At 51.9% G+C, this 23,213-nt stretch overlaps 1 protein-coding gene across 1 annotated transcript in view; it reads left to right on the forward strand.

The window, feature by feature from the left end:
* LOC119978797 (uncharacterized protein C16orf96) overlaps window positions 1–23,213 on the forward strand; it is a 215,449-nt gene that overhangs the window by 82,011 nt on the left and 110,225 nt on the right. Inside the window, exon 7 of the mRNA XM_038820672.1 lies at window positions 12,067–12,152. Coding sequence (XP_038676600.1) covers window positions 12,067–12,152 — 86 coding nt within the window. The remainder of the gene's footprint in view (window positions 1–12,066; window positions 12,153–23,213) is intronic.

The following is a 23,213-nucleotide window of genomic DNA, read 5'->3' on the forward strand; positions in this document are numbered from 1 at the left end:
GTGTTGGGGCGGGGAAGGAGGAAAATATATTTTGTTGGGGAGGACTCTCCACGGTATGCTGGTCTGAACCAGCTCCGGAAGAGGAAATTAATCTGAGGCCCGCACCTGGTTCAGGTGTTTCTTTATTACACGTTTTCCCCACATATGGCCCAGGTCCTGTCCTTGACTGTTCCTGCTACCCATGTGGGGCCATTCAAATAATTTCTGACCCATACATTGTCACCCGTGTTGAACTGCCTTTCGACGAGTGTTGTCGTGGCCCTTGCATTGGGCCTCTTTGTGTTGCTCTATTCTGCCACCTAAACTCAGGAATAGTATACTTAGCCGGGTTCGGAATCATCTGCCCACGAGTAGTTCTGCTGGTGCTATTCCCGTTGTGGCATGTGGGGTTGTTCGGTCGTCAAATAGCCAATGCGACAGTTTGGTGCCAAGTGATGCTGCTGACTGTTTCTTCAATCCGACTTAAGGTCTGGACTGCTCTCTCCACCAAACCATTTGATGCTGAGTGGTATGGTGCCATCCTTATGTGCCGAATGCCATTCGACATCATAAATTTGTGTAAAGCCCTGGCTTGTGAAAACCGATCCATTATCCAAAACTAACACGTCTGGGATACCATGAGTGTTGCAAACGAGGTGCGGAGTTTTTTTTTTAATAATGGTAGTTGTTGAATTTGCAGAATACATTTTGTAGACATCAAGCCATTTGGAATGGGTGTCTATTAGAAACATAAACGGGCCTGCAAAAAAAAAAAAAAAAAAACAACTCGCAATGAAGTCGCGACCATGGTCTACCTGGCCATTCCCATGGGTTCAGTGGGGCTGCCGGTGGCACATTCTGCCCTTTTTGGCACTGATCTACCAATACCGCAATGTCTGTGTCCAGGCCTGGACACCAGACATAGCATCTTCATTTTTGAGACTCCAGGGTGCCCATGATGTAGTTCAGCCAGTATGGCTCGATGGCCTTGACTTGGAACTATTACTCAAGCCCCCCATAGCAGGATCCAGTCTTCCACAGTGATCTGCTCTCTTCTGCTCCAGTAAAGGGTGGAATTCCACCTGGACCGGTCTTTCCATCTCCCCAGTTTGCACCATGCGTTTTATTTTTGATAAAACCGGGTTCCTTTGGGTCCATAAACGAATGTTCTGTGCGGCCACTGGAAGGGCGTCCAGGAAATGTATTACCATTTCCTCTATTTTGGGTATTAATTGTGGGGCATCCAGTAATGGCAGCCTGCTTAGTGAATCAGCGTTTGCCACACGGCTTCCTGGCTGATGCTCCAGTTGATGCTGGTATGCCGCCAGTAATAGGGCCGAGAGTTGGATCTAGGCCAAAGCTATTGGTGGTATTGCTTTGTCTTCCAACAAACCCAGCAATGGCTTGTGGTCTGTAATTATAGTGAATTTCCACCCGTAAAAGTACTGGTGAAGTTTCTTCACCGTGAAGATCACAGCCAGTCCTTCCTTGTTGATTTGGGCGTAATTTTGTTCTGCTGCTGCCAGCATCCTGAAAGCAAATGCTATAGGTAGTTCCTGTCCGTTTTGCTCTCCCGTGTGCCAAAACTGCACCAACGCCATATGGAGACGTGTCACTCGTGAGCACCAACTTTTTCCTGGGGTCGTAGTGTGCCAAGACGTTCTGAGGAAAGCTGTTGTTTTATCTTGTTGAAAGCCCCGTCTAGGTGGGCGCACCACTGCTGGGCTTGAACCTTTTTAAATAATTGGTGTAGGGGGTTCAAGATGGAAGCTGTTCTGTATGAACTTTCCACACCATGTCACCAGTCCTAAAAAAAAGACCTTAACTCCTGGATTGTGGTGGGGGCCAGGGCATCTTTAATTTCCCTCACCAGATTCTCCAAAAGGGTGTAGCCCTGACTTGTCAAACTTGTACCCCAGATAGGTTACTCGAGGTGCTTGGAAAACACATTGCTCTCTTTAGGCGTGTGCCCTTCTGCTGAAAACCTAAGGACTTCCTCTAGGTTTTGCAGGTATTCTGCCTTTGTCCTCATTACAGGAAAAACATTGTCCAGGTAAATGGCGACTTGTGGTAGCCCTTGCAATATATTCTCCATTTTTCTCAGGCATATCGCACAAGCTGACGATACCCCGAAGGGTAATCTTGTATACTGAAAAAGGCCCTTCAGGGTGTTTATCGTTGAGAATCTTTGGGACTCTTCGTCCAGCTTCAGCTGTAGATACGCATGGCTCATATCCAGCTTTGAGAATAAGAGTCCGACAAACAGCTTTGCATACAAATCCTCAATCCAGGGAATTGGATATTTGTCCAGTTGGTGGTAGCAATTAATCGTTTGCTTGAAATCGCCACAAAGGCGGACCGAGCCATCCGGCTTAAGGATAGGCACCACAGGTGCCGCTTACTCTGCAAACTGGACCAGTTTTATTATTCCCTCATCGTTTTATTTCCATATCAACTTTGTCTTAATGTGAAGGGTACTGGTCAGGCCTTGTAGAATTTTGCAACTGCCTCTGGATCTACATGCAATGTCACCTTTATTGTTACAAGACTTTTTCTAGCAGGAAAATGTTTACCCAATCCAGCTGGATCTCTTTTAGCCAGTTTCGTCCCAATAAGCTTGGCCCCGCACCTTCCACTGCCATTAAAGGCAGCCTAACCAGCTGCTCTGCATAAGCCACAGTTACATGTGTTGTGCCCAACACTCAGTGGTTCCCCTCTGTCAGTCCTTAGTTTTGCCAAGGTGCTGGTTAGGAATAAGGGTTGGAGTCCAGTGCAAATTTTATTGAATACTGTTTCTCCTATGACTGATATGGCTGCTCCAGTGTCAACTTCCATCAGCGTGGGACATCCATTCGACCTCATGGGTAATTTAATGGGTTGTGATTTCACCATCATTACACAATTTAGTTGTTCCTTGTCGGAGGTAGGTGGGGCTTCTAGGGTATTCATTCTCCTGTACCCCAGCCTACGTGACCTTCTCCAAGATTTTGGTTTGGGGCTTCTATTTCTCCTTTCTGACTCCAATCTCTGGCAACAACTACAATATTTTGCTGGGCAAACGGCTACTGTCTGGGCCCAATTTATCTTGCTTTGGAGGGCTTCTGAAAGTGGGCCTGGTTAACTTACTATCAGAGTCATTCCTGAGGGTGGCTATGCAGTTGCCTATCCCCCAGCAGTAGTCCCTTAACTCAGTTTCACTGGTGTGGGCATCTACCTCCATCAGAGTTCCCTGTAACTCCTGCACTCCACTTTTTCCAAGGACAAAGCCAGCTGCAATGCTTGTTAGCAATCCAGCTCAGCCCCTGCAAATAGACCTTTCTGTATTGCTAAATAATTTATTCCACATACCAAACAGTCTCAGAGCATCTCATTTTGCATCAGGCCAAATTTGGAAGCCTCTGCTAATCATCTTAAATCTTGTTAAAAAGTTTGTAACTGACTCCCCAGTACCTTCACAGGATCAGAGGTAGCTTAGGGTTATAGTACCCTTTTACTTTACTAAGTTTGTCAATTCCTGGAAAGTATTCATGTCCAGTGCCTCCAGAAAAGAGAGATTGCGCATAATGGCAAAGGCTGCTGGCCCATATGCAGTCAGCAGAATTAACCGCTTGATGGAACAATCAATTCACCAGACACGTGTTTCCGATATGAAAAAAAAATACTTCATCCGCTCTACATATTGGGCCCAGTCTTCCACTGCAGGATTTTTAAAAAGTCCAACTTTCCAAATAAAGGCATTTTGCCTGTCAGTGGCTTACCCTCAATATGCGGCAGCAGCTGACAAGCAGGTCTCTTCAGGTCATTCCATTTTCCTCATTGCCACTGAAGCAGAATTCCTTTTATTTGCAAACCAGACAGCTGAACAACCAGGTGCATTCAGCTTGCTGTCTACACCAGGAGTAAGAGGATCTGACACTCCCTCTTATATACACAGGAAGGGGTTCTCTAATTGGGCCACTAATCAGGGAACTCATATTCTAATTGGCCAATCGCAAAGGCCTGCCTATGTCATTACACTGAGTAACACAGTTAAGCTTCAGAACTCATGGTGAACCTAAAGAGGGTATTTAACCTCCAGAAATGGATGGGTTGCAGCAGGTGGGAAGTTTAAATGTGAAAAAGCTCACATCCAAAGCCAACGGCCGCAATTCTCCGATGCCGCGCGGCATCGGGAAAGCCGTCGTGAACTCGGCTGAGTTTTGCGACGGCGTCGGAGGCCGCTCCTTGCCCTCTATTCTCCCCCCCCCCCACCCTGGGAGGGCGAGGAGCGGCGTTGCATGAATTCTGAGCGCCCGGCCTTGACGCTCCGAGAATGACGCTCCGGCAGCGCCTAAGTGACGTCAGCCGCGCATGCGCAGGTTGGCCGGCTCCAACCCGCGCATGCGCAGTTGTCATCTTGCCCTCCGCTGCCCCGCAAGACGTGGCAGTTTGATCTTACGGGGCGGCGGAGGGGAAAGAGTGCGTCTCTTAGAGATCCAGCAGAGGGCAGCAGAGCAAAGCTACTGATCAGCTGTTCCGGGGGAATTTGCATACGTGCAGTGCGGTCAGCCTAAGTTGAAGGTGGTTTGTGGAAGGGCTGTTGGCAAGTGACAGTTAAACCCGAAACACTTTGTGAGTGTTTCCCACCCTACCTCCTCCTCTAACCAACCCCCCCCCCCCCACCCCACGGTGGTTGGGAAGCGGGAGCAGGGGCCTGTCGTGAAGGTGAGTGAGTGCCTTTAAATTTGCTTAACTTTCAGCGGGAGCAGGGTTTGAGGTAATATCAGGTAAGCTCTTCCTTTCTTTTTCTTTTTCTTGTTTTTTTTTTTTAAATCTAGAGGTGATGTCAGGGAAGGCAGTACAATGCTCCTCCTGCAGAATGTTTGGGGTGAGGGACGCCGTCAGTGTCCCTGCTGATTTCATCTGTGGGAAGTGCACCCAACTCCAGCTCCTCAAAAACCGTGTTAGGGACCTGGAGCTTGAGCTGGATGAACTTCGGATCATTCGGGAGGCAGAGGGGGTCATAGATAGGAGCTTCAGGGAAGTAGTTACACCAAAGACTGGAGATAGATGGGTAACTGTAAGAGGGACTGGGAAGAAGCAGTCAGTGCAGGGACCCCCTGCGGTCGTTCCCCTGAGTAACAAGCATACCGTTTTGGATACTTGTGGGGGGGACGACTTACCAGGGGTAAGCCATGGGGTTCGGGCCTCTGGCACGGAGTCTGTCCCTGTTGCTCAGAAGGGAAGGGGGCAAAGGAGTAGAACATTAGTAATTGGGGACTCAATAGTCAGGGGCACAGATAGGAGATTTTGTGGGAGCGAGAGAGACTCACGTTTGGTATGTTGCCTCCCAGGTGCAAGGGTACGTGATGTCTCGGATCGTGTTTTCCGGGTCCTTAAGGGGGAGGGGGAGCCGCCCCAAGTCGTAGTCCACATTGGCACTAACGACATAGGTAGGAAAGGGGACAAGGATGTCAGGCAGGCCTTTAGGGAGCTAGGATGGAAGCTCAGAGCGAGAACAAACAGAGTTGTTATCTCTGGGTTGTTGCCCGTGCCACGTGATAGTGAGATGAGGAATAGGGAGAGAGCAATTAAACACGTGGCTACAGGGATGGTGCAGGCGGGAGGGATTCAGATTTCTGGATAACTGGGGCTCTTTCTGGGGAAGGTGGGACCTCTATAGACAGGATGGTCTACATCTGAACCTGAGGGGCACCAATATCCTGGGGGGGAGATTTGTTAGTGCTCTTTGGGGGGGTTTAAACTAATTCAGCAGGGGCATGGGAACCTAGATTGTAGTTTTGGGGTACGGGAGATTGAGAGTATAGAGGTCAGGAGCACAGATTTGACTTCGCAGGAGGGTGCCAGTGTTCAGGTAGGTGGTTTGAAGTGTGTCTACTTCAATGCCAGGAGTATACGAAATAAGGTAGGGGAACTGGCAGCATGGGTGGGTACCTGGGACTTCGACGTTGTGGCCATTTCAGAGACATGGATAGAGCAGGGACAGGAATGGTTGTTGCAGGTTCCGGGGTTTAGGTGTTTTAGTAAGCTCAGAGAAGGGGGCAAAAGAGGGGGAGGTGTGGCACTGCTAGTCAAGGACAGTATTACGGTGGCAGAAAGGATGCTAGATGGGGACTCTTCTTCTGAGGTAGTATGGGCTGAGGTTAGAAACAGGAAAGGAGAGGTCACCCTGTTGGGAGTTTTCTATAGGCCACCTAATAGTTCTAGGGATGTAGAGGAAAGGATGGCGAAGATGATTCTGGAAAAGAGCGAAAGAAACAGGGTAGTTGTTATGGGAGACTTTAACTTTCCAAATATTGACTGGAAAAGATATAGTTCGAGTACATTAGATGGGTCGTTCTTTGTACAATGTGTGCAGGAGGGTTTCCTGACACAATATGTTGACAGGCCAACAAGAGGCGAGGCCACATTGGATTTGGTTTTGGGTAATGAACCAGGCCAGGTGTTAGATCTGGAGGTAGGTGAGCACTTTGGAAACAGTGACCACAATTCGGTGACCTTTACGTTAGTGATGGAAAGGGATAAGTATACCCCGCAGGGCAAGAGTTATAGCTGGGGGAAGGGCAATTATGATGCCATTAGACATGACTTAGGACGTGTTGGTTGGAGAAGTAGGCTGCAAGGGTTGGGCACACTGGATATGTGGAGCTTGTTCAAGGAACAGCTATTGCATGTTCTTGATAAGTACGTACCAGTCAGGCAGGGAGGAAGGGGTCGAGCGAGGGAACCGTGGTTTACCAAAGAAGTGGAATCTCTTGTTAAGAGGAAGAAGGAGGCCTATGTGAAGATGAGGCATGAAGTTTCAGTTGGGGCGCTTGATAGTTACAAGGAAGCGAGGAAGGATCTAAAGAGAGAGCTGAGACCAGCAAGGAGGGGACATGAGAAGTCTTTGGCAGGTAGGATCAAGGAAAACCCAAAAGCTTTCTATAGGTATGTCAGGAATAAAAGAATGACTAGGGTAAGAGTAGGGCCAGTCAAGGACAGTGGTGGGAAGTTGTGTGTGGAGGCTGAGGAGATAAGCGAGATACTAAATGAATACTTTTCGTCAGTATTCACACAAGAAAAAGATAATATTGTGGAGGAGAATGCTGAGACCCAGGCTATTAGAATAGATGGCATTGAGGTGCGTAGGGAAGAAGTGTTGGCAATTCTGGACAAGGTGAAAATAGATAAGTCCCCGGGGCCGGATGGGATTTATCCTAGGATTCTCTGGGAAGCCAGGGAAGAGATTGCTGAGCCTTTGGCTTTGATTTTTATGTCATCATTGGCTACAGGAATAGTGCCAGAGGACTAGAGGATAGCAAATGTGGTCCCTTTGTTCAAGAAGGGGAGTAGAGATAACCCCGGTAACTATAGGCCGGTGAGCCTAACGTCTGTGGTGGGTAAGGTCTTGGAGAGGATTATAAAAGATACGATTTATAATCATCTAGATAGGAATAATATGATTAGGGATAGTCAGCATGGTTTTGTGAAGGGTAGGTCACGCCTCACAAACCTTATCGAGTTCTTTGAGAAGGTGACTGAACAGGTAGACGAGGGTAGAGCAGTTGATGTGGTGTATATGGATTTCAGTAAAGCGTTTGATAAGGTTCCCCATGGTCGGCTATTGCAGAAAATACGGAGGCTGGGGATTGAGGGTGATTTAGAGATGTGGATCAGAAATTGGCTAGTTGAAAGAAGACAGAGAGTGGTAGTTGATGGGAAATGTTCAGAATGGAGTTCAGTTACGAGTGGCGTACCACAAGGATCTGTTCTGGGGCCGTTGCTGTTTGTCATTTTTATAAATGACCTAGAGGAGGGCGCAGAAGGATGGGTGAGTAAATTTGCAGACGACACTAAAGTCGGTGGAGTTGTAGACAGTGCGGAAGGATGTTGCAGGTTACAGAGGGACATAGATAAGCTGCAGAGCTGGGCTGAGAGGTGGCAAATGGAGTTTAATGTGGAGAAGTGTGAGGTGATTCACTTTGGAAAGAATAACAGGAATGCGGAATATTTGGCTAATGGTAAAATTCTTGGTAGTGTGGATGAGCAGAGGGATCTCGGTGTCCATGTACATAGATCCCTGAAAGTTGCCACCCAGGTTGATAGGGTTGTGAAGAAGGCCTATGGTGTGTTGGCCTTTATTGGTAGAGGGATTGAGTTCCGGAGCCATGAGGTCATGTTGCAGTTGTACAAAACTCTCGTACGGCCGCATTTGGAGTATTGCGTACAGTTCTGGTCGCCTCATTATAGGAAGGACGTGGAAGCTTTGGAACGGGTGCAGAGGAGATTTACCAGGATGTTGCCTGGTATGGAGGGAAAATCTTATGAGGAAAGGCTGATGGACTTGAGATTGTTTTCGTTAGAGAGAAGAAGGTTAAGAGGTGACTTAATAGAGGCATACAAAATGATCAGAGGGTTAGATAGGGTGGACAGCGAGAGCCTTCTCCCGCGGATGGGGGTGGCTAGCACGAGGGGACATAGCCTTAAATTGAGGGGTAATAGATATAGGACAGAGGTCAGAGGTGGGTTTTTTACGCAAAGAGTGGTGAGGCCGTGGAATGCCCTACCTGCAACAGTAGTGAACTCGCCAACATTGAGGGCATTTAAAAGTTTATTGGATAAGCATATGGATGATAAGGGCATAGTGTAGGTTAGATGGCCTTTAGTTTTTTTTTTCCATGTCGGTGCAACATCGAGGGCCGAAGGGCCTGTACTGCGCTGTATCGTTCTATGTTCTATGCCGGCCCGACGATCGGTGGGCACCGATCGCGGGCCAGTCACCTCACGAGCACGCCCGTGGTGCTCGATCCTCCCTCCGCCCCCCACAGGCCCCACACTTACGTGTCGCGCGATGTTCACGCCGGTAGCGACCAGGTGTGGTTGCCGCCGGCATGAAACGGTCGGGGTCGTCAGGCCACTCGGCCCATCCGGGCCGGAGAATCGCCGGTCGCCATGAAAAGCGGCGATTCCGCGACACGCCATTTTGGAGGGTGGGAGAATCGCGGGGGGGGGGGGGGTGCCAGGGTGGCATGTCGTGATTCGCCCGGCCCTCCTGCGATTCTCCCACCCGAAGTGGGGAGTGGAGAATCGCGCCCAACTTGTGTCAAACATCCACTTCCTGCTTTTAGGGAAATGCAGCATGTGGCTGGTAACTATCTCCTCTCAGAAGGTGACTCCACTGATAAAACCTTTTAAGAACGTATCATGCCTCCTTTTTAAAAGATTTGTGTTTCAAACTACTTTTAGCCAGGTTTAACTGGTCTTGAATGATCCAACAAGTCAAAGGCAACTGCTTTTAAAGCACTGCTTGTGGGCCTGGAGAAGCAGAAGTGCTTCCTCCAGCTCCAACAAGCTAGCCCATTCCACCCCATGGTTCTTCCCCACACAAACCTCCACGACAGTCGGGCAGTCTCATATTACAAGGTTTCCCAACCACTCCAGCTGCCCCTGTAACCCCAAAACTCTTCCCAATGTGCAGTGCAACATCGATTTAATTTTCCTGCAGTGTCGTATCTGTTGAGCTATGTCCTTTTCAAATTTGAAAGGTCAAATCGCGGGTGGGGAAGGGTGTAGTGCTAAACAGATAATGTCACATCAGCTGCCTATTTTACATTCCCTTAATATGTAGTTCTGGAAGTCAGTGGAACTGACTAGCAGGCAGGGACAATAATGGACTGAATTTGACTTTATTGAAGATGTCTCGGAGATTTAGAAAAAAAATCAACTGTTTGCAAATATTATATAAAAAGTTTGCTGCAACAAGCCATGAAATAAGTGCTAATATCAAAAGGGTTCAGCTGGCTGGAAAGAAAAAGCAGTAAAAATAGGGAAATAAGGATACTGGTCCTGTATGCCTTAAAATGGATTATCAGTAAAAGCTGTTAAATCAGAATACAGGTCCAAACTGTTTTCCCTTTTTGTATGTATATGGAATGACACCGGGAGCCCATTGACCTGCAGAACATGGCTGTGATAAGTGAAAAACAGCCTGAAGAATAACATTATCACACTGCATGCATAAGCTTCACGTGGAGTTTTTTCTATGGTCAATCTTTGGTTGAGAGGATTCTGAGAGACAATGGGCGCGATTTAACGGGAAATATCATAATCCAGTTTTGAGCGTGTTTCGCGGGTGTTTCTCGGCACCACCGAGAAGGGCCCCGTTTTGAAAAGGAATTCTGGTTATTCTGGGCAGCACGGTAGCACAGTGGTTGGCACTGTGGCTTCACAGTGGCAGGGGCCCAGGTTTGATTCCCTGCTGGGTCACTGTCTGTGCGGAGTCTGCACGTTTTCCACGTGTCTGCGTGGGTTTCCTCCGAGTGCTCCGGTTTCCTCCCACAGTCCAAAGACATGCAGGTTAGGCGGATTGGCCATGCTAAATTGTCCTTCATGTCCAAAAAGGTTTACGAGGGGTTATTGGGTTAAGGGGATCAGGTTGAAGTGAGGCCTTAATTGGGTTAGTGCAGACTTAATGGGCCGAATGGCCTCCTTCTGCACTGTATGTTCTATGTTCTAAGTTATGTATGGGTCACTGACTGGGAGTTGGGTTGTGGGAGAAAAATGGATGACTTTCGAGTGGAGTTCCCAAATTCATGTCCCCTTTCCCTTCACTTGACTGTTCCCACTACTTAGTGAAGGCATTCATAGAGGTCATTCATAGATGGTAACGAGTGGGCGTGCTGGTGTTAAAGGTGCACTCAGACATTTTAAGGCACTCGCCACTCTGTCCAGTGAAAGAAACATCATCTTAGTGGCTGAGTGTCACCCTCCCCTCATGCCTGAGGTTAATTCCCTGCAATCCTACTGTGTTCATTTGGAAGGCCTGTCGGTGCATCACCTTTTGTCTCCTGTTGCTCAGCGGTTTCCTCCACATCGATTGTCCCTGGCCTGCAGCATCTGTCCAGATGAGCAGAACTTGGAGGGGGTCAACTTCCAACTCAGGCTATCCACTGCAGTCCCTCCCACCAACAACTGCTTTTACTCCCTTTTCATGTCAGTCATCTGCTTCCTCTCTCAGTGATCCCACCAAAGTATGAGTATTTGATCTGGTGAATAGTCCTGCGGTAGTGCAGCCTCAGGGAGATTCAGCTCCACTGAGGAATTATCAGCAACCTTCCCCAATTGCGAGTACATTGCCTGACAGCTGGTGGGAGATAAAAGATATGAACAACTGCCAGAACTAACATAATTTTACCTGATTCATGCACTATATGTATCAAACAATCTAAATGTAATGAATTAGTTATTGAATATTTGTAATCAAATGATTAGCATTACACAGGCTATCTAGGATTTGAGATGGTAGTCAAAGATGGGAGTGATATTGTTCTTGGATCTCAGTGACGGAGTTGTTGGTTGAAGCTCCACTTCAGAGACTTTTCTTTATTTGTTCCCGGGATATGGGCATCACTGGCTGGATCAGGAGTTGTTGCTCATCCCTGATGGCAATTAAGAGTCAACCACATTGCTGTGGGTCTGGAGTCACATGTAGGCCAGACCAGGTAAGGATGGCAGATTTCCTTCCCTGAAGGACATTAGTGAACCATGTGTGTTTTTACAACAATCGACAATGGTTTCATGGTCTTCATATAGACATTTAATTCCAGGTTTTATTGAATTCAAATTTCACCATCTGCGATGGCGGGATTCGAACCCAGGGCATGACCTTGGGGCTCTGGATTACTAGTCCAGCGACAATACCACTACGCCACTGCCTCCCCATGAGCATGCAGCCTGAGCTGAGGGAAGTCTCTGTCTGATGCTATTCTTCAGGATAAGACGATAAACTGACTGACCTCTCGGGTAAGAGATCCCAAAGCATTATTCAAAGACGATCAAAGAAAAGCCACACGGAGGCCAGAATTTTGCAGACATTGATGTCTCCATTCAGATTGGTGGGACTGGATAATCCCGCCAGTGTGAGGTGACGGAAAATTCCAGCCTGAATGCAGATAAATTTAGACTTAGTGAAAGAGAAACAAAACTCCTCCCCACTGTATCTTATTTACTTGACAAAAAAAATCAGTCATAACCAATTTTTTTTTACATATTACAGCAAAAGAGCTTCAGACACATTAATACTGAATTCTATTTCTATATTTATAGATAAGAAAGGACTTCCAGATGATTTGATGATGAGATTGGATTTATTCGACAATGGATTACAAATCTTACAAAATGAAACTCTTCAGGTCACAACAGCAATTTTATACTTTAAATTTTTATGCATGGAGTTAATTTCCATGAATGTTTTCTGGTTAATTTACTAATTTGTGTATTATTCTCGATTGCTGTGATAAGCATGCTTTTTGGACGCCTGCCACTGTGGCTTGTGTTGTTGTTGCACTGGCATTGTACCCAACAGACAGGACTGTAAAACTGACCGTCACAATATCAAATATGAAGCTCTGACAGTATAGCTTTTTGCAAGGCCCACAGCTTGAGAAGGTGGCTAATAAATACATGTTCCAAATATTCATCTTTACCACACACATTGATTATGCTCAGTTATTCCTCTTTAATACACACATTGGCTATGTTCAGCTATTCCTCTTTGACACACATTGACTATGTTCAGCTATTCCTCTTTAACAAACACATTGACTATTTTTAGTTATTCCTCTTAAACACACACATTGGGCGCGATTCTCCGCACCCGCGAAAAATCGTGAAACTGTCGTAAAAAACGGGCGCGTTTTACGACGGTCGGGAAGGGTCCATTTCCCAACGTATTCACTTCCGGGAAATGGGCTAATAACGCGGCCGCGTCAATCACGTGCGCGATGACGACGGAACGCGGCGACGACACGATCACGCCCACGTGACGCCGCCCGACGCCGTAAAAAGGCGCGGGCGAGCACAGAATCTGTTGGCCATGATGTCGGAGTCCAGGAGAGCCGCACCTCGTTTTGTGGAGGCCGATGTCGAGACTCTGCTCGATGCTGTCGAGCAGAGGAGGGGCATCCTCTGCCCGCGGAGAGGGCATCGCCAACCTGCCAGCGCGGTACGCCAGGCCTGGCGTGAGGTGGCCGCTGCCGTCAGTGCTGTGGGGCAGAACCCTCGCTCTGCAGAGCAGTGCCGGAAAAAGCTACACGACCTCGCCAGGGCTGCCAGGGTAAGTGCCAAGAAGGTGCCCCCTGGTCACAACCATCCCTCCCCCCCCCTTTACCTAATCACCCACCTCCCCCCCTGGCATGGGGGGTGGAGGAGGATTGGGCCAGAGTTATTTGAGGATGGTTCACAAAGTTGTCACAGACCCAGCGCTCTGGCCTCGTGAAGAGATGCAATCGTCTTATGACAACTTGACCCCCAAACTGTGCCAGTATCTGAACGGACTGCTGATACCTGCCGTATTGTAATGATCTACCTATGTACCCTCCCCCAACAGGCCAAGTCCGCTCACAACAACCGTGAGCGGCACAAGACTGGAGGGGGTTCGCCCAACCTGCACCCCCTCACCACCTTTGAGCAGAGGGCACTGGACCTTGTTGGGGGGTCTGCCACCCGGGATGTCGCGCTATGCGAGGTTGGCGGATCTGCAGCAAGTGAGACAACCCTCCTTGACAAACACCCACCCCTCCCCCATCCTCTATCCCTTCACACACCCTGCCCACTTGGACACCTCCCCCATCCTCTGTCCCTTCACACACCCTTCCCACTTGGACACCTCCCCCATCCTCTGTCCCTTCACACACCCTGCCCACTGGCATACCTCCCCCATCCTCTGTCCCTTCACACACCCTGCCCACTGGGATACGTCCCCCATCCTCTGTCCCTTCACACGCTGCCCACTGGGACAGTCCAGCGCCCGGCCGAGCAAATCTAAATAACCCGTCTCATTCTCTTCCCTAGGACGTGATGCCGAACGACCAGGGCCGTCTGGCTGCAGACGGACACAGGCATCTGCCCCCACCTCACCCGGGGCCGCACGACAGAGGGTGCCCGATCAGCGGGGAGTCCCATCCTCCCCAACGCAATCTGCGGATCAGGACGCCCAGAGGGTGGCGAGAACACAACCCCCGGAAATGGCCAGGGATAACCCTCCGGACTCTGAGCGGCCCCACACCATTGAGGAGGGGCTAAATTACGAAAACATCGGGCTTGCGGCACTGCTATCTCCCACAACATCCATCATCCCTGAGACACTCACCCCGGCGGACCTATTTAGTGATGAGTCTCCTGGGTCACAGTCTGGTTTGCACATCACAGCTGAGCAGGTACAGCAGGTGGAGGTCGGAGCAACCGAGGGCCCGGACTCGCGGAGGCCAGACCAGGCCCAGGATGCAGCTGGCTCCCAGACGTTTTCGGAGTTCCTGGAGTTTCTCAACCCACCCGCACAGCCGATGCCTCAAGAAACCCAGGGAAACAACGACGGGATGAGGGCTTCCTTCCAGACTCTGCAGACGCTGTTAGAGGAGTTGAACCGCGTCCACGAGCAGGGAGTGGTGCCGCTCATGGCAGAGACCCAGTCCGACACCGCACGGGTGGCATCCGCGGTGGAGGCAATGGGTCAGGTTATGCAAGGCATTGGGGTTAATGTGCACGCGTCATCCTCGGCCCTGGACAGGGTTGCCCTCTCACAGGCAGCAATGTGCCAGAGGCAAAACGACATTGCCGGCGCCCTGCAGGCCTTGGCCCAGTCTCACCAGGTCATTGGCCAGTCGCAGCAGTCAGTCGCCGAGAGCATCAACTGCCTGACACATGTGCTGGATGGCGTTGTGCACTCACAGGTTGAGATCGCACAGTCCCTGGCGGGAATGTCTAACTCCCTGGACTCCGTCTCTGCAAACCTTCGGATCCTGGTGGATACCGTTGCAGGCCTCCAGGACTGGCAGCGCCAGGTGTCGGTGGTGCGACGGGGCACCTCCCCGCTCGCACCTCTGTCCCAAAGTGAGGCCCGGGGGCCACCGGGCTCCCCGAGGGAGGAGGAGGTTTCGGGGCCTGTCCCATTAAGTCCATCACAGGACGTCCCGGAATTCTCGGCCTCCCCCCGTCCCATCCCTGGTGCATCGGGTGGGCAGCAGGCAGAGCAGGGTGGCACAATGTCACCTGAGACGCCCGCAGAGCAGCCTGGCCCATCAAGGCCGGGTCGCCCCAGGAAACGCTTGGCCAAGGAGAAACGAGTCGAGGGGGGCGATTCGCAGCAATCCTCCTCCACTCCTGCTGTATCATCTGGGGAGTCACTTAGACGTAGTGGTAGGGCCCGTAAGGCAACTAAGATAGACACTGAGTAAGTTGGCACGGGTGAAGGGCACAGTTTAGTTGTAGGGGCTAGGGCACCTGTAAATAATTGTTAACATTAAACGCACTGTTCCACCTTACTTGTAATACCGTGTGATTGTTCCACAGCCACAGGATTTGTGATGGTGACCGAGTGTCGCTGGGGTTGACGAGTGGTGAAACTTCGGTGCCGGGTGTGCAGTCCCTGCCCCCCCCCCCCCCCCAACCCCTCCCACAGCTAGCCCACGCGGCCACGTGATGGAGTGTCAGTGACGATCTCAGCGGCCACCAAGGTGGATGGTTCAGCTATTGCCATGGGTCAGACTCTCTCTAACGATTCTGAGCTCATAGCTCATCGCAGAGCGGGCTGTCATCATTCCACATGGCACTGATCACACCCGCTGACACAGCCATCAATGTTGTGCCATACCGTCTGGACCCAGTGGTAAGGGTGATGTCGAAGTGGAGCAGGGTACACAGAGGGGGTGGGGGGGGGGGTTGTGGTGGTGGAAGTTGTGTGTTGACCCTCTGCACGACTAGCGATGCAGGTGGTGGTTTGGTGTTCAGCGGGGACGTCACATGCGATGCGTGAACCGTGCTGCCACCAAGGCGTCGCGTGCCCGCCGTCCTCGCCGGGTCTGTCGTGCCGCCTCCTGGACATCACCAGCACCTGGGTCGTGTCTGCGTGCTGCGCCCGCCACTCCACCAGCCTCCTCCTCCTCCCTCTCCTCCTCCTCCTCCTCCTCCTCCTCCTCCTCCTCCTCCTCCTCCTCCTCTGTGCTGGCACCACTGCCACTGGCATCTCCCTCTGCCTCCTGCAGCAGGTCATCTGCATCGCGATGTTGTGCATCGCACAGCAGACCACTACAATGCGAGCGACCCTTTCGGCCTGGTACTGCAGGGCCCCTCCGGAGCGGTCCAGGCACCTGAATCTCATCTTCAGGAGGCCAAGGCAGCGCTCCACCACACCCCTGGTTGCTGCATGGGCCTCGTTGTATCGTGTTTCCGCATTGGTCTGAGGCCTCCGTATAGGTGTCATCAGCCAAGACCTCAGCGGATAACCCCTGTCGCCTAGCAACCAGCCCCTCAGCCGGGGGGGCGTCCCTCAAACATCGCAGGGATGAACGACTGCGCCAGTATGTAGGAGTCATGCACACTCCCTGGGAACCTTGCAGAGACGTTCATGATCCTCATGTGGGGGTCGCATACCACCTGGATATTCATGGAGTATGTCCCCCTTCTGTTTGTGAACACATCCCTGTCCCCTGTAGGCGGGCGCATGGGGACGTGAACACAATCGATTGCCCCCTGCACCCTCGGTATCCCGGCCACGCTGGCAAATCCACAAGCTCGTGAGTCTTGACTTGCTTGGTCCTCGGGAAAGGTGATGTAGCGGTCCACGATGGCATAGAGGGCATCGGTCACATCCCGGATACACCTGTGGACCGATGACTGGGAGATCCCGGAGACGTCCCCGCTCGGAGACTGGAAGGAGCCGGTAGCATAGAAGTTAAGAGCGACCGTCACCTTGATGGCAACCGGGATCGCATGTCCTCCCCCCGTTCCACGTGGGGCGAGGTGCGACAGGAGTTGGCAGATATGTATCACCGTCTGCCTACTCAGCCGGAGTCTCCTCCTGCAGACGATGTCCGTCATTGTTAGGAAAGAGACCCGGACACGGTACACCCTCGGCTTTGGTCGTCGCCTCTGGCGCCGTGGCTGCACCCTCACTCTCTCCTCCTCCCCCTCCTCCTCCTCCCCCCCATGCTGCTCGACGACTGGCAACTCCTCGGCCCTTCCCTCTGCTGCTGCAGCTGGCCCTGCATCCACTGCGGGTTGTGGATGTGGATGCTGCTGCATCTCCAAATCCAGTAGAGCGGCCCCAACCACTGCGCAGAACATAGGCGTTCAGTTCACATACATTGTGCTAACCTACAGAAGCCGTAAGCCACAGGGCAACCAGCGGCCGTGTCCTCGTGACCGACATGGTGGCAGACATTTTGTTACGGGGTTGGACGGCTCACTCGCTCACTCTCTACCTAACCCCCCCCACTCCCACTCCCCCCCGTCTCCCCCACTCCCCCCCGTCTCCCCCACTCCCCCCCCCCACTCCCCCCTCCGTCTCCCCCACTGCCCCCTCCGTCTTCCCCACTGCCCCCCCCGTCTCCCCCACTGCCCCCTCCGTCTCCCCCACTGCCCCCGCTCTGGAGCCCCCCTCCCGTTCTCAGGGATGCCTTCTCCGTTGTGGCCCGACTCGAGCGGTGCGCTCACCTCCTCCAAGCTGTCGTCAGCCAGCACGACTGGTTGACGAACTTAAATAGCAGGTGTGTTTCACGCCGTGCAAACAGGGCGCGATGATGTCGGGACTTCAGCCCATCCGGGACGGTGAATAGCGGGGGGGGGCTATTAGTGGCGAATGTGGTCGTGTCGGGGGGCTATTAGTGGCGAATCTGGTCGTGTCGGGGGCGTGAAGGAGGCGTTTGTCGGGAATGGCGACTCCGAGATTTTGCGGGGTTCGGAGAATAGCGGGAGGGCGTCGGAACAGCGTCGCCGTAAAAATTTACGACCCCCGCTATTCTCCCCACCGTCGTGAGTGCGGAGAATCGCGCCCATTGACTATGTTCAGCTATTCCTCTCTACCACATACATTGACTATTCTCAGTTATTCCTCTTTAACACACACATTGGGCTGGATTCTCCGTTGTCGGGATCCTCCACTTGGCCGGCAGTGCAATCATGCCCAGGGATTTCCCGACTGCGTGGGGTGTCCACAATAGGAAACCCCTTTGGCGACTGCTGGGGGATCCCACTGCCGCTCCATAAACGGGTGCAGCGGGACAGAGAATCCCACCCTGATTATGATCAGCTTTTCCTCTCTACCACAACATTGAGTATTTTTTGACTTCACTTTCTCTGGGGCCATCAGTAAAACTAACGAGTAAGTATTTCAAATTCATGACATTGCATCAGCGGGATGCTGTCGGCTGACGCCAAGTCAGAAAATGTGATTGGGCAGAAGAATCGGTTTTGACGCCAAAATCGTGACAGGCGGCAGATTGTTTTTATTATGAATTTAGTGTATCCAGTTATTTTTTTTCTAAATTGAATGACAATGAAAATGAAATGAAATGAAAATCGCTTATTGTCACGAGTAGGCTTCAATGAAGTTACTGTGAAAAGCCCCTAGTCGCCACATTCCGGCGCCTGTCCGGGGAGGCTGGTACGGGAATCGAACCGTGCTGCTGGCCTGCTTGGTCTGCTTTAAAAGCCAGCGATTTAGCTGAGTGAGCTAAACCAGCCCAATTTAGCGTGGCCAATCAACCTAGCCTGCACATCTTTTGTGTTGTGGGGGTGAGACCCACGCAGACACGGGGAGAATGTGCAAACTCCACGCGGACAGTGATCCAGGGCCAGCAATCGAACCTGGGACCTCGGCGCCATGAGGCAGCAGTGCTAACCACTGTGCCACCGTGCTGCCCTCGCGGTTTCATGCCAAATCACTATCCTTCGGTGCCTCAACAACGATGTCTATCTGTTGCACTCTGCCCTTGCAGTAAACATTGTGCGCATATCATTAGCGGGCCTGACCTTGTATTGTCCGGGGCTTCTGCGATACTCTGCCTCCGCTGGAGGGAATTCGTGACGGTGAAGCTCACCTCTGCTTTTAAAAATCAGGAAACTGGTGTCACGACAGGGAGAGAAATGTAGAGGAACGAACGTGGGCTACCAGTCCGGACACTGGCTGGGTGTCATGGGGGGGGGGCCGTGGTCCATGCAAGGGCCAGTGCAGTGGAGGGGGGGGGGGGGTGATGGGCCCCACTGGAGTAGAGCGGTGTCTGTGCACAAACAGCAAGGCAGCCACCTTGCTGCGCACCTCACTGACCATCCACTTTGGCCCCTGGTTCTGCCACCCCCCCCCCCCCCTCCCTGCAACCCAGCCCCAACCCCAGCCTCCACCCCTGCACCCCACTCTATGGCACAGCATTCTCCAACCCCCGCCCCCACCAGCCGGCAGCGGAAATCACGTGGCCAACCCTAGGGCAATGCCCACAGTAGCCCCGACATGGGGGTGCCAGAAGGGGGCCGCAGAGCGTATGTAGAAGCCAGCTATTTTCTAATACACCTGATAGGTAAAATAGTTAAAAGTGATAGGTGAAGACTTCTGGTGGCGGCGATGAGTGAGTAAGCCGTGCATTCGGTGGCTCTCGCTCCAGCGGGAGTTGTGGGCCTGGTTCCCCGGTTTATTTGGGACTGCTGAGCGCTGGAAAGACGGCCACGGAGGGGCTGAGTAACGGGCAGAGCTGCATGGAACCCCAGGAGAGCAGGAAGCAGCGCAAACGGGAGAGAAAAGGACAAAGGCAAAGTACAGTGGAAGCTGACCCTTGAGCAAAGATGGCGGACCTGCAGGCCTCGGACCTGGCGATCCAGCAAGCGCTGGAAAACATGCTGCAGGTGATTAAAAGCAGTTTTGAAGAGTTGAAGCGGGATAACTTGGACCCAGTTCAGAAGGCAGTGGACCAATTGAACCAGAGATTGGTCGCCCAGGACAAAAAAGTTAAGGAGCTGGGGGAAGCAGTGGAGGAGCAGGCGGACACGCAGACGGTTGTGGCGCTAGAAGTCGATGTGTTGAAGGAGAGGCAGAGGAGACTGCTGGACAGAGTAGAGAAGCCGGAAAATAGAGCCCGCAGACAAAATCTGAGATCATCAGCCTCCCGGAAGGGGCTGAGGGAGCAGATCCACAGCGTTTGTGGCTGACCTGCCGCTGTAGCTGATGGGGGCTGACGACTTTCCGCGACCGCCGGAGCTGGAGGGGGCACATAGGGTTCAGGCGAGGCAGATGCGTCCAGGGGGTCCCCCCCCCCCCCCCCCCCCCCCCATCCGATGGTGATCAGGTTCCACAGGTTCACGGATAAGGAGCGGGTGTTGCAGTGGGCAAAGAGCGCTAGGAGCAGCACGTGGAATAACAGTGTTCTTCGCATTGATCAGGACCTAAGCCAGGAGGTGGCTAGGCGGCGAGCAGCCTTTCAACAAGTTAAGGAGGTTTTATTTAAAAAGCAGGTGAAGTTGGTCTGCTCTTCCTGGCTTGTCTTTGAGTCACACATCAGGGCCAACACCACTACTTCTCCGAGCCCGAAGAAGCGATGGACTGCGCGAGGGATCAGGGGCTGGTCCCGAAAAAAGGACCCATGGGCTCAAGCTAGAGTCCGAGAGTTATTGTTTGGGGGGATGCCGACTGTGCCTGGACTGCCGGTCGACTGTTTACTGCTTTAAAGGTGCCATGTGTTGTATTTTTGGCAGCTTTTGCCTACGCGGTTTGCCGGGGGTGGGGGGGGGGGGGGGGGGGGGGATATAAAGGTGGCCAGTAAGCAATGGGAATTAAAGTTTTTGGTTGTGGGTTTTTATGTTTGTTTTGGGTGGGTGTTATTCAGGTACTGTGTTACTGCGTTGTTACTTTATTAATGCTCAGAAAGGGACTTGTGTTAACACTTATCTGTTTACACAGCTGGAACTCTATTACACCTGGAACTGCTTCACTTTGCTGTTTAATGTCCCCATCTTGTTTGATCTTTCCCATTTTAGTGTGACTGCTCCAGTAGGTCAGATCGGGGGGTGGTGTGTTGATGAGTGGGAGGATGAGGTCGGGGAAACAATGGGAGCGAGACAAGTGGGCGCCGGAGGGTTGAGTCATTGGGCTAGGATATTGGCTAGTCAAGGGAGTCAGGTGGGGGGTGTGTATACAGCCAGTAGATGGCAGGGGTGGGGTTATTGGGAGACGTTGCTAGGGGGGGAAGGGGGGGGGGGGAAAGTTATTCTGTTGACGTGGGAGGGGTCTGAAGTAGGTATTGGAGAGGAGGTCGGGGGTGGAAACTGCCAAGATGCGAACCAAGAGACGCGCGGCACATGGGCCGGGGCTGGGCCCAAGAAGGGTTATGATTGACCGGGGGGGGGGGGACGTGTGCCCCCCTACCAGGCTGATCACTTGGAATGTCAGAGGACTAAATGGGTCAGTCACACGGGCACGTGTGTTCGCATACTTATGGGCTCTAAAGGCTTACGTAATTATGGTGCAGGAGACACATTTGAAAGTGTCGGACCATACTAGGCTAAGGAAGGGCTGGAGCAGCCAGGTCTTCCACTCGGGCTTGGACTCTAAGTCCAGTGGGGTAGCAATTATGATTAATAAGCGGGTTTAATTTGAGGTGGAGGCCGTAGTCACAGACGGCGGGGGCAGATTCCTTCCTGTAAAGGGCAAGCTGGAGGGGAGGAGAGTGGTGCTGGTGAATATATATGCTCCGAATTGGGATGACGCTGACTTTATTAAAAGAGTGCTGGGGAAAATCCCAGACCTAGACTCACGCAAGTTGATTATGGGGGGGGGTCTTCAATATGGTCCTCGACCCGGGGCTCGACCGGACATGCCCCAGAATGGGTAGGCTCCCAGCAATGGCAAGGGAGTTGAAAGGGTTCATGGAGCAAATGGAGGCAGTGGACCCCTGGAGAGCCAGACAGCCGACGGGAAGGGGCTACTCATTTTACTCGCTGTGTAGGGGAGGTAAAGAATACGGAATACTCGGCGATCACTATCTCGGACCATGCCCCACATTGGGTGGACCTGCAGGCTTGCGGGGAGAATTATCAACGCCAGCAATGGAGGTTAGATATAGGATTGTTGTCGGAGGAGGGGATATGTGAGAGACTGCGGAAGTGTATGCAAAATTACCTGCAGGTGAACGATACGGGGGAAGTTTCAGCAGCGACCCTGTGGGAGGCGCTGAAGGCAGTAGTGAGGGGGGAGCTGATCTCAATTCAGGCTCACGGATAGGACGGTTTTATACCCTGCCTGCTTACCATTGGCTGGGGACTAATGACAATCCCACAATTCTATGGGTGTATGAGCTTCCCCAATGAGGAGGGCAGAGAAATCATTAGCAGACTCCCTGCATAAATAGAGCTGGCCAGTTTGGAACCAGCAGAGAGAGAGGAGTGAGCAGCAAGGGAAGTTGCTGCTGCTGTTGTATATATATGTTATTGTAAATAAATGTCATTTCTTTGTATTCTGAAAACTCGTGCTGGATTCTTCATGGCCCACACAAAACTGGCGACGAGGGTTAAAGTGAATAGCTGTCTACACTGCTGAAGCCACCTCTCTGGATTTTTGTTGGATAGAGGTTGGAAGTTGTTTTCTGTTACACCATGCCTCTGTATGGACGTTTGGATGTTTTTGATGCTGCGCTGGAAAGCTGGAACCAGTACGCACAACGGATGCATTACTATTTCCGGGCAAACAACATCACCAAAAACGAGCGCCAGGTGGTCATATTGCTCACCCCCTGCGGCCCGCATACGTTTGGGGTGATTAGAAGCCTTACGTACCCAGCTGCGCCGGACCCCAAAACGTTTGTTGAACTTGTGAACTTAGTGGGGCAACATTTTAACCCAACCCCATCCACGATAGTCCAACGTTACCGGTTTAATACCGCTGAGAGGACCCCGGGAGAATCCCTTGCCGACTTTCTATCCAGGCTACGCAGGATTGTGGAGTACTGTGACTATGGTGTGTCTTTGTCAGAAATGTTACGCGACCGTTTGGTTTGCGGTATTAACAATGCGGCCACCCAGAGAAAGTTGTTAGCCGAGCCAACATTGACTTTTCAACAGGCCATTCAAATAATATTGTCCTGAGAGAGCGCAGAACGAGGAGTGCAGGAGCTACAGGGAATGGAGGTGCAAGCCTTGGGGCGCAACCCCTTCCGTCCGAAAGCGTCCCCCTGCACCCCTGCACTTGGGCGAGGCGACGTCCGGATCGACGCCAGTGGCCATCGGACATTCCTCCCCGAAGGGAACCTGTTCCAGAACCAATGGATGAGGAGCCATGTCCGTGGCTCAGACTTGTAGGCGCCGACCCCGTCGTGGACGCTGGTCCTGGGGGCGCCAGAGGTGCCATCGTTCCGACCGAAACTGGGGCCAGCCCAGGGGCCGTACCTTTCATTTGGATAAACCTGTGACGACTACTCCCGAGGACGTGGAGACGG

Source organism: Scyliorhinus canicula, chromosome 15 (assembly GCF_902713615.1).
Source record: "Scyliorhinus canicula chromosome 15, sScyCan1.1, whole genome shotgun sequence".
Classification (NCBI taxonomy): Eukaryota; Metazoa; Chordata; class Chondrichthyes; order Carcharhiniformes; family Scyliorhinidae; genus Scyliorhinus; species Scyliorhinus canicula.